The 11,234-nt window shown below is 41.1% G+C and overlaps 1 protein-coding gene across 7 annotated transcripts in view; it reads right to left on the minus strand.

Moving 5' to 3' along the window:
* The window catches only part of SNAP47 (synaptosome associated protein 47), a 31,203-nt gene extending 20,013 nt beyond the window's left edge, over positions 1–11,190 (minus strand). Inside the window, exons 1-2 of one of the 7 annotated variants that reach the window (XM_052808773.1) lie at positions 11,106–11,190; positions 2,890–3,445 (exon numbers count right to left, since the gene is read on the minus strand). In XM_052808773.1, the coding sequence (XP_052664733.1) occupies positions 2,890–3,386 (497 nt within the window). In that variant the 5' untranslated portion in view covers positions 3,387–3,445; positions 11,106–11,190. Of the gene's footprint in view, positions 1–2,889; positions 3,446–3,618; positions 3,639–3,671; positions 3,693–3,949; positions 4,284–7,130; positions 7,377–9,184; positions 9,206–11,105 lie in introns of those variants that run through there. The other 6 variants (XM_052808754.1, XM_052808746.1, XM_052808739.1 and 3 more) reach the window with 6 other exon arrangements.
* Positions 11,191–11,234: the final 44 nt, after the last annotated feature.

Below are 11,234 nucleotides of genomic sequence, written 5' to 3' on the forward strand. Positions count from 1 at the left end.
CACTGCAATGTGGGTTCACTTCATCACATTCACCATTAGAAAAGTATGTGCGTTCACTTACTGAAAAGCAGCTGCAATGTGACAAGTCTAAACCTCCGTTTACATTGTGGTAACTTATTCTGGATAGCTTTGAGCGTTAATTTTTTTCACTTTATCCCTTCACCCATCTCCTCCCCTCTTTCCCCAGGGACTGACATCCTGGCTGTGCAATGTCTGATTTATAGTCATGATTTTTCTGCTGCACAGCCCTAACAAACGCTCCAGCCAGCTTCTCTGGCCTTCCACGGAGGAGTCACCCCTCTGTATCAACAAACTATATGACCAGTCCTTATATACAAATGAAAATTTGCAACCAGAGTACCTTGTCCTCTAATAGTAATATATTAAAAAGGAACCAGTCAATCTGGCTTTCTGTTTATTTTTGGTCTTTGAACATCTGCTAGCATGTCAGACTCAGCTCTGCTTATCTGCACTAAGGTCCACTGAAAGCAGCTGTATATACCCAGGCTTACACAACAACAGAATTAATAATCCAAAAAAGCCCACACATACAGGCAAGATAAAGTTAATCAAAGTTTTAAACATATGAAAGTAGATAAAGGGGCCTCATTCTTTTTATGAAAGACACCACCATCAAACTGGTGTTGCTCATATAACCTTGAATTAGCAGACACAAAAGTTTTTACCAAAGTTTCCTTCTGAACAAAATCTGCTACACATGCAAAATAGTCCTGCATGCTATTATCCATGTAGTTACTTGTCATCAAGCTTCTGAAGAAAGCAAGAGTCAAAGAGCCTGAATAGACATTAGCATATTTATCTATGTTAATAGTCTGAATTACCCAATATGTAACAATCAAATGAGCTTCAGTCATGGTCTTCCCCATTTTCTACACTGGTTAGGGACATGAAGAAAGATGTCATCAGTTTAAGAGAAGACTTTGGGGGCAGGGGGGGAGGCAGCTTTATGAGAAAAAACACACACACGCACACTATGCTAGAAAACTAAGTGTTAGAACTCCTCAAAAAGCACAGTGCAATTAAAACAGTTTCACTAATGGCTTCTGGGCTGCATTTTAGCCTGAGAGCAAGCTGGCCAAACTCTTCATAATGTATGTAGATATAACGGAATCTCAGCTAACATTTGGTCAATGCCTTCCTTTATTTTTCCATTTCTAAATCAAAGCATCTAGCTCTTCAGGTTCATGAGGACAAATAATACCTCCCAGTGCATCTTAACCCAAAACAAAACTCTCTTCCAAAAACAATGAGCAGGTTATTTATTTTCCTACTCATTGTTTATTGCTACAGAACTTTAAAAGCTATTGCTGAAGCTTTCAGATATCTTGGCTTTTCATTAAAGGATATGGAGAATATCACCAGAATCATTGTGAAATCAACACTTTCTTTTAGACATGATATCCGTCTAAAAACACATGCTTTTTCCAAAAACAACTAGTTTGAACTTTATTGTATTTGTTTCTTCATGCAGGTGTCAGAGCTTCTACGAAGACACTCATAGCTATGTATCTTCAAACATTACAATACCACCCTTAACCTTACTGTCTATTTTGGACTGCTGTTGAATCCAACCTGCAGCATACAGAATAGCACAGAATAATTCACTTTGAACGTTAATCATTAAATAGTAAAGTCATAATGTTCTGATTAAGACACCAACCATTTACTATTCACATTGAGGTCTGCAACAGCTAAAGTTAAGCAACACCTCAAATGTGCTCTAAATCTCTTATTTCAGTTGTCTAAAGGCAGCATTTGGTGGCTAATTTTTTTTAATACACTGGCTTAAGTGCCTGACTGAGATTACCACAAATAGTCTAGTACTCCAGTTCTCTCCAGTTTTTGCACCACCACACTCTGCAGACAAAGCTCAGCAGTTCAGTGTTACTCAACACTGCTCATTTTTTCCTCGAAATGTATTTATTCCACCTAGACCTAAAGGCAGGGAGTATTCCAACTAAGGTTAAAAGCAGTGCAGTTTTATAGCACAAATAAGGGAGCGCTGTTTCTATAGGCATTTCCCTCACTACATCCGCACCACAGACCCAATCCTCACTACTGTGTGTAGCTGGGAAGCAAGTTCTTGTGAAGCAAAGTGCAAATATAAAGCCCTCAACTACACACACTTTGTATGCAAAAAGCAGCCTTAAGAGCTGACTTTCATGCACAGAGAAAGGAGTACAATCTACCTGAACTAAAGATTAACTGGCAGCTGTCTCCCGATAACTCTAGGAAACCATCTCCAAGTCAGCAGCTCACCTGCCATATTCAACATTTCCTTTGAAAAGAACCAGAAAAGCAGAACTGTGGTTGTGTTTGCTGTGGAACAGCAAAACAGGCTGGTCCGGGACTGGCAAAATTAACCAAAGCCAACTTCCAGTATTTTTCAATTATGCATATTCTAGGACATCTAATAAAAATGTGACTGCCATACCTTGTCCTTCAGTGGGGATATTAATTTGCAACTCTTTCCCATAACTAGTTGCCTAGTCTCTCAAAACTTACAGGTTGTTAATAATTTGGAGACCTCTACCATTTCTGCCAGTTGTGGCTGAAACACATAAGGGCTTGAAAAGTTATCTGAAGGACAGAGGACAGGTATATATATCCACACACACAAACAACTTCACCAGGGTGAAAGAATGTCACACAAAAGGGAGAGGAGAAATATAGAAACATCTTATAACAAGAACTAGATCCATAAAAGACCACCACAGGCTTAAACTTTCAGTGAAAGTCAACAGTTTAGTTTCCTAAAGACATCTGTGGATCTGCCCCACAAATTTCAGACATAAACAATACGATCCCACAACCACTGCTTAGCTCAGAGGATGCTACCTGTACCGTAGCTGCTACAGCGTACCGTACCTGTCTGCTACATCCATATCCCCTTCGATCTTGTTGAGTCCTCTCATGATGTTATCAAACTGCTCGCCCTGGTAATGCAGCACTTTTGCTGTGTCCTCCAGTTGCTTCTGCGATCCAGTCAATAACCCGGTCAGTTCTTTTCCCTTTGTTGACTGCAAAGCTGCTGCTTCTGCTCCTGCACCTTGGCTTGACAGCAATTGCTCCCTCCAGAAGTGCTCAAGGATGTTGAATACCACATTTCTGTTGGGTTGCAGAGAACTGAACCAGTGCTTGGTATTCTTCTCTAAGATGGTAAGGGAGCTGAAGATTAAATTTGAAGATTCCTTCTTGATCTCACTGACACTAGAAAGATGGAAGTTGACCAAAAGCTCCCCAGTCTTGTCAGCTGTAAATTTGATCGCAACAGGAGTCAGTGAGAGTCTGCCAGAGACCCATTGTTTGCTGGTGTCCAAGTAGTAAGAACAAGGCCAGCTATGGATACGTATGTCTTCGTTCATCAGCCTGCCGTTCAGATCCTCTTCTTCAAGAGCAATGCCCTCAAAGCCAGAAGGAGAAACTAGAATAAAAAAGAAAGAAAAAATAGCAAGAATCCTTAGCAACATATAAAAGCTGATGTTAAAACATACTCATAAATAGTTAATCTCATCCACTGCAGGCTTCTAGTACTTTCACTGTAACCTTTCAGGTGCATACCCAAGACAGATTTGGAAATAGCTGCGGATGGCTTACAAAAGTTGGTAACCATTTCTAACCATCCGAATATTTCCTTCAGAAAGGCTCACCCTTTCTGAATAGGACTGTCAATATTATTGCTCACTCCATAACAGCACTGCCTCCCCCTTTTATAATGTTCTCATCATGTTTCAGCATGTGATTTACAACAGCACAAACTTCAAGTGACTACTGCATTAATGCCCTGGATATTTAATAACTGTTGTGCTGTTTCGGACAGGGGAGGTGCTTTATAATTAGATTACTCTCTGTGTTCACATGCGTATGTTCATATTTTGGGGTGGAGAGGAACCTACCAAAAACAGAATCATGAAAAACTTTTACTAACTTTTCTGAGCCTTTCACATACTCCATTTTGCTGGAAAGTGATCATGTAAAAATTTTTCCATTCCTCATCTCATCATCAGAAGCAGCTTCCCATAGACCAATAAGTACTGAAGAAAATCCAGAATATACCAAAATGCAAGCTCATCAATATGTATCTACAACAATCATAATAAATAACTGGTCCTTCCCCTTCCACTCTGATATCTCAACATCCAGGTATGTTCAGAACATACCCAGAATGTCTATCCAATGCATTCAACAGTGCAGGTGAAAATAAAGTCACAACTGACCAGAACTCTCAATCATTAAAGAGCAGAAACACCCAGCCACAAATGGATATACTCTTCAGAAATCGTCACTATCTCAGACCATCACTCTTGGTCTCAGGAGAGACTTGCAAAAATACCTATCTTACAAAACTCAAATGGATACTACAACTTCTGATAGAACAACAGAGCCAAAGTAAACGCCCCAAATCTGTAGTACTTGTTCTGTGAAATATTTGTTGTTGCTCAGTTACTATCAAAGATGTTTGGAAATAGGAGTTTGGGAAGAACTGGAAGCAACTTAGCAGCCCTGCTGGGAAAACCTTGACTGACTCAAGTGGAAGTTAAGATGAAAAAGATGCCATAATGGTATTGGAAGAGGTGCTGCTGGTCTGGTACGCAGAGCAACTCCGCACACATGATAGCGGAGTAAGCAGCAGCAGAACTGGCAGATGCTTAAAAGAGCCAGCAGAACTGACTCTGTTTACTCGGCATGAAGGGACACAATGTTCAGGGCAATGGTGATTTCACTGCACCTCTGTGACAGGCCATGTTTTCCTGGGAGCCCATGATGCTATTTGATGACATAATATTAATCTTATAAGACTTGCTCACTGGTATCTGGAATTTCAGTGAGAAAACAAAGAGCTGTCACATGCCTCAGGCCTGGCTCGCTTACATCAAAACAATCTCAAATTTGGAACGTAAGTTAAATGAAACATATCTGGATTGGCATCTCTCCACATTTCCAAAGACGCTTCTTGTACCCAAGGGTCAGATTGTTTCCTGTAACATCTCCTTCATAATACTACAGTTTTCAGCACGAACACTGAAGAACAATTACGTTCCACAACTACTTTGTGAACACCCATTATGTAATGGTGATTTAATTACTCACGTATTATCTTCTCAAAGCCTTTGATGTATCATAGCACAATTTACAGATTAGTACCATAACATCATCTCAAGGTGATCTGCTACTTGGATGGTGCAATAAATGAAAAGTTAGATCTCCACCACAAAATCCCCAGTTAGGCTGACACTGACACTACTTACTCCTTTTCACTTCAGTACAATCTGTTCCCCTTAAGGAAATGTCTAAGAAACCTAATGCAAATATAAAAGCTAATAGTCCTTTTTCAGGTAGCACTGGTGTGAATTCCTATAGCGCACACTGAAGATCTCCTAGTGCTTTCAGGCTGCTGCATCATTAATATCCCTTAAACAGAGCACTCCAACCCTGAGTCCAGTTCCAATGACGTCTTTTATTAAATATATTCAGAACTTCAGTATTACTGAGATAAGGACTATTCATGGTATGTCACATTCCTCAAAAAACTTTACTTTGGTTTTCATACCTTATTTCCATGGCATTATGAATTTTAATGATGCAAATGGAAAAAATAAGCCATAAGTTTAAAGGGAAAATTCTCAATCTGTTTTGGCCTAATAAAACCACAGTCCTAGAGAGACAACTTCACACTGTACTGTGGGCAAAAGCCCACAGAATTCTGATTTAAATGAGTAGCTATAGCCAACAAAACAATGACAAGTTCTAGGAAATATTATTTCTTTTTCAATCATTTGCTCCATAACTTCATAATTTGGAGAAAAAGCTGAAAGGCCTCAATTCCTCCATCTAGAAAAAGAAGGTAACTCCTCTAATACAGCAAGGTTAGATCAGACAGATCTGATGGAGATAATTCTTTTTTCCAGCCTGGTTGGGCTTTGTGAGTAGCCAATCATTATGATTTTATTTAAAGGTTATTTTCTTCCTGTCATACACAAAGAAACAGGGAAAAGAAAAATACTTTTTAACAATCAAATGTGACTGCAAAGAAATAAACATCAGCAGTGGGATTCCAAAACAGCCGTAAGCAGAACAGGGGCTTTTACAGGATATTTTAAGTGGAAAATGTTTCTAATATAGATACACAGTTATGTACTAATAATGGTGTATTTTTTGTTAGTATAACTGACAACTATGTCAGTTTAAACAACAACATAAATTACATTAGTGCTGAAATCAGTGACAGCTGAAACTAAATCATGTTATAGCTTTATTAATCAGGATTTACAAACACATCCAAATTAACTGTTTGACACTACCTAGATATGAAGCAAATACAATAGCGAACAGATGATTACGAAAAATAAACGTCTTGTATTACACCCTCAAGCTTCCCGTATCCTAAACATACTGCAGAGGCAAATGAAATTTACTGAAAGACCTCCCATCAGACCCAGAAAAAAAAAATTTTTTCAAATGAATCAGCAGCCTCCCAATTTATCTAAACAGTGCGTCACATTTGGGAAAGCAGTAGATCCCACCCCATACAAAGCACCTGACATCTCCTTTCCCCACCCTGTGCAAGTCTTTGCCACTTACACTAGTTTCTGAATATCTCATAAACATCAGCACGCTGCTCACAACAAGCTGTTGCCCTGAGATGTTATTTTATAAATAACGTATATAAATAATGATGAAACCAAGACACTGAAAGATTACACGCCTTGCAGAAGATCACAAGGGAAACCTGAAACTAAATGCAGGTTTCTCAATGCTCACTGCTGGGACGGGCACCACAGAACATAACGTCATCTGAAAAACAACTCCTAGACCTTGCTAACAGCAACAGCCACGTTCAACCAGGCACAGCCGTACGAGGGAGGCAAGGAGAAATTGTAAATGAGCAAACGACTCTTAAAGTTTTGTAAAATCTCAGCCTAAAGCCCATTTTCACAAGCTAAGAGTTCCACAAACTCTCTCCAACCACCACTAGCTCCCCATCAAGACAGCATTTTCTCTCAAGCCTGCTCCCTACCATTAACGCTGTGAAAATACTAATGTCTGATGCAGTCTCACAACTGCACCATAAAAAAAGATCTTCCTAAGCCATATCTCAAGCTCCTTACCTCTATCTGTAGATGCAAAACTCTCAGGCAGCCTTTTGGGGGCTGCTGCCTTTACAGAACTGTCCATCCGTAGGTAGAATTTTTTTCCCCAAGTATTTCTTTCTCTTCAAAGTCCAAAAGAGCAGGTAAAAAAAACTGAAGCTAAAGCAAAAATCCTACAATGCCCGTTACCAAAAGGAAAAATATATAAATAATAGAGAACGTATATTTAACCCTGGATCTAAGAGTAAAACAAGTCCTCTCAGTCCAGGAGAAGAAATGAAGCAGTCACTTGACCTGTGTATATATATGTGTACATGCCTTGGGTCTTATGACTTTTGACTCACCTGAGAGCTTAAAGGCTTTGCCTGATAGTCAGCTCCTTTCTGTGCCTGAGGCCAGAATTTCCAAGCAAAAACCTATTTGGTAATTAAATCCATTCATTGTTCCAGGACATTTTTCCCCAATATAATGACGTTTTAATTACCATCAGATCTACATGACTTTTTTTTTTTCTTCTCTCTCTCTCCTTTCTCAGAGAAGAAATTTAAACCTTGCAGAAATATAGATGTATGTAAGGATAGCCAAGATTGATTCTATTCAGCAATGAAAACAGTCATCAATGTTACAGAACATAGCTACAATTTATGAACATTCAACAGCATACTATAATTTAACCCAAGACTTCAAGGAGTCGGATTAAAACACATGAGAAATTTTACCAAAGTTAAACAAACAAAAGAAGAAACGGTCACAATTATTTGAAGTTAGCTGGAAAAAGGCACTAAATATGTACTTCACCTATGACACTCATGCATTGTGTCATATAATGTCGGGCATTAACCTGTGATTACAGTTTTTGAGCAGCTAAAAACCATCATTGTCCTCTTACTTTTGTAACTCTATTCTCCTCAATACTAAAGAAACTTCTTAGTCTCATCTACTGGCAGTACTTTGCCTTTTGTAAAACAGAACCTTGCCTCTGCTTCTCTCTTATTAGCTTGTACAGCACCTACATGGAGGACGCCTCATCATACTTGAGCTGTGCAAAGAAAAGCAATGTTAAATATACTGACTTCATCTCTGATGTAAACAGTGAGCTCACCGCTAAAGACCAAATAGCTCAGCTACTGTCCTTCAAAATGAAAACATTTCCCCCCCCCCCCCACTTCCTAAAGTTTTGACAATCCCATTTCAGAAATGCTGAGCTAGAGGCCTTCTGTCACTTAGACAGCTGGTTTACTATAAGGAACTATTACTTGAAATTCAGGATCTCTCCCCTTCTCCTCCCATCATTTTATTTCAACCCCACCACCTGAAGTTCAGCATTACGTCACTCACCATTCTATTCCTCCTAAAACATGACTAGCAATTCCTTATATTACAAGACATGGAATATTCATGGGTTTGTAAAATACACTGAAAAAAGCCTCACCTGCAGTAAAACATACCATTTCAGTATTCCCACCCAGAAATAAACAAAAAACCCCACAACAACAAAAGAAAAAAAAACCAAACAACCAAAAACCAAAACAAAAAACCAACAAACAGATCTAAGTCCTTCAGAATACCATGCAAAGGACTAGGTTGGCAGGAAAAAAAAAAAATAAACAAATGGCTTTAAATTACTTGTAAATGCAGTCAAGAATAGGTTTATAAACTTGAGAGGGTTACAGTCCTTAAACCATTTCCCTGTATGCAGTGGAAGAGGAAGTGACATCTAAATGATTTCACAATAAATTCCTTCATATTTTTTGAAGAACTATGTTTGCCTACACATTTGTCTACAGACAGACACATGCAGTCTCTCCCAATCTGGGCTCCCCAACATCAACACATTATCCATATAATGTAAATCACCTCTTTTTTTAGCAAACAGTTTGTCTTTTTGACACATCTGCCCCCAAACCGACTGCAGTACCATACACAGCTATACAAAGCAGCATACAGCAAGAACTAGGATTAGCATCAAAGAGGTGTGGATTATATTTCCGGCAGCGTCACCACAACATTGTATAAATTCTTTAGCTGACACATAACTCCGTGGCTGCTTCTATAAAAAGGAGGTGACTCACCTTCTCTTGTGAAGTGCTTTGAGATCATTCAATCTAATGTAAGCATTACTAATTACTCCAGATGCAAGGTGATGCTACATACACTGGGAGAAGGTGCTGTCAGCTCACGAGCAGAATGCCGTCCCCTCGCAATGTGTCTACCTCAGAGCCTCCAAAACTTAGTCACAGATTTTTCTCACCTGCCCTTCGTAATCATCTGCAGAACATTTCTGCACACATTTCTAATGTGTTGGTGTTTGTTTACTTTTCCTCCTCCTTCATGGCTGAAGTTTCCATAGGGTCATTATCTTTGGTGGTTTATTCTCAAAGCTACCATCTGACAAATTATGAGTTTAACACTCCTGTGAGCCCAACAACCCTCATAATAAAAAAGTTTATAAGGTCTATCACATGACTTTCCCCTCTTTTTTAACTAAAGGCCTAAAATGCAGTTCTACCAGTTTTCTAACTCTACAATTCTCCAAATGTTGCTACAAGATATAAAGTACTCAGTGGTGACCCTCCAGGAGGTGCAGCAGGCATAGACACACAGTACCACTCTACTATGGCACACAGAGAAATTCAGCTCTCCTCATCTGAAAAGATCCCCACTAAAGAACAGCTCCAGACTGAGGGGCTTATCCACATCAACATGTTTCCAACCTTCTATTGAAAAAACATTTTGACCCCACTCCATTTCTGATACAAAGCAACTTTATAGAAGACCAAAGTCCCACCACCCTCTCCCAAATACATGTAAGTATGCGACTGCCTCAGTTCCCATCCTTCAACCCACACCAGCCCCTACAGCATCTGGGTTAAACCTTATCAGCCTTCCTTTCAATCGTCACCCTGTCTCAACCTCTCCAACCCAAAACACAGACACATCTACACTTCCTAAACCTTGCTCCCCTGCCCCCTCACCTCAGGGTGTACCCTCCTCTGTTTCCCTTCTTTCCCCCCACAGCTCTCTCACTTTTCCTCCCCCAATGCCATCCCCAAGACTCACGATTTCCTTCCCTCAAGATAGAACTCCCCCCTCCCAAAAAACATTTCCACCTGTTTCTCTTCCTTTTTCCCAGTACAGTCTTCCTTCTCCTATCCCAAACACACCACAGTCACCTGCTACACCAGATCTTTACCCAGTACCTGTCCTTTTCCCGGTACCAGAAGAGACCCCATTCTTTTCCTAGTCCTACTAGAGAAAGCCATAGGTCAATCACCCAAAATCCTCTTCTCTCCTTCACTGCTAGGCCAGGCTCCACCGCAATCCTCATCTCTCCCTCTGCCACAGCACTAAGGCAAACTGATCTGTAGAGCTCTCTGACCTCTTCTCCCTGGTATCCAGTGATAGGACGCATGGGAATGGTTCAAAGCTGCACCAGGGGAGGTTTAGACTGGACATCAGGAAGCATTTCTTCACTGAGAGGGTGGTCAAACACTGGAACAGGCTTCCTAGGGAGGCGGTGGATGCCCCAAGCCTGTCAGTGTTTAAGAGGCATTTGGACAGTGCCCTTAATAACACGCTTTAACTCGGTCAGCCCTGAATTGGTCAGGCAGTTGGACTAGATGATCGTTACAGGTCCCTTCCAACTGAAATATTCTATTCTATTCCATTCAAACCCCCATACCTTCCCCAAGGCCAGACCCACCTCCCCCCTCCATGTCTCTCCTTCCCCTACCTATAACTCAGCTACCCCAACCCCCATTCCCATCACCCTCCCTCCACTCTAAGCCAGACCCCCATCCCTTCCCCTAGGCCGACCCCCAACCTCTCCATCCTCATCCTCCTCTCAAGCTTAGGCCCAACCGCCCTTCCTACCCCCCTACCCAAATACCACCAACCTCCACCTTTCCTCCAAACCTCGGCTAGGCACCCCGCCACCCCTCCACTCTCCCCTTTTCCCTCGATCCCAACCCGATTCCCCCCACACGCACCCACCTCCCTCAGCGCAGCGCGGGAAGACGACGGCGATCACCCCGCATCGACGCTCTGCGCCTGCGCCCGCCGCCCGCTGCTATTGGCTGAGCCGCGCTCGGGTTGCTCACCCCTTCTCATTCCCCCCCCGGG

This window comes from Harpia harpyja, chromosome 1 (assembly GCF_026419915.1).
Source record: "Harpia harpyja isolate bHarHar1 chromosome 1, bHarHar1 primary haplotype, whole genome shotgun sequence".
Lineage (NCBI taxonomy): Eukaryota > Metazoa > Chordata > Aves > Accipitriformes > Accipitridae > Harpia > Harpia harpyja.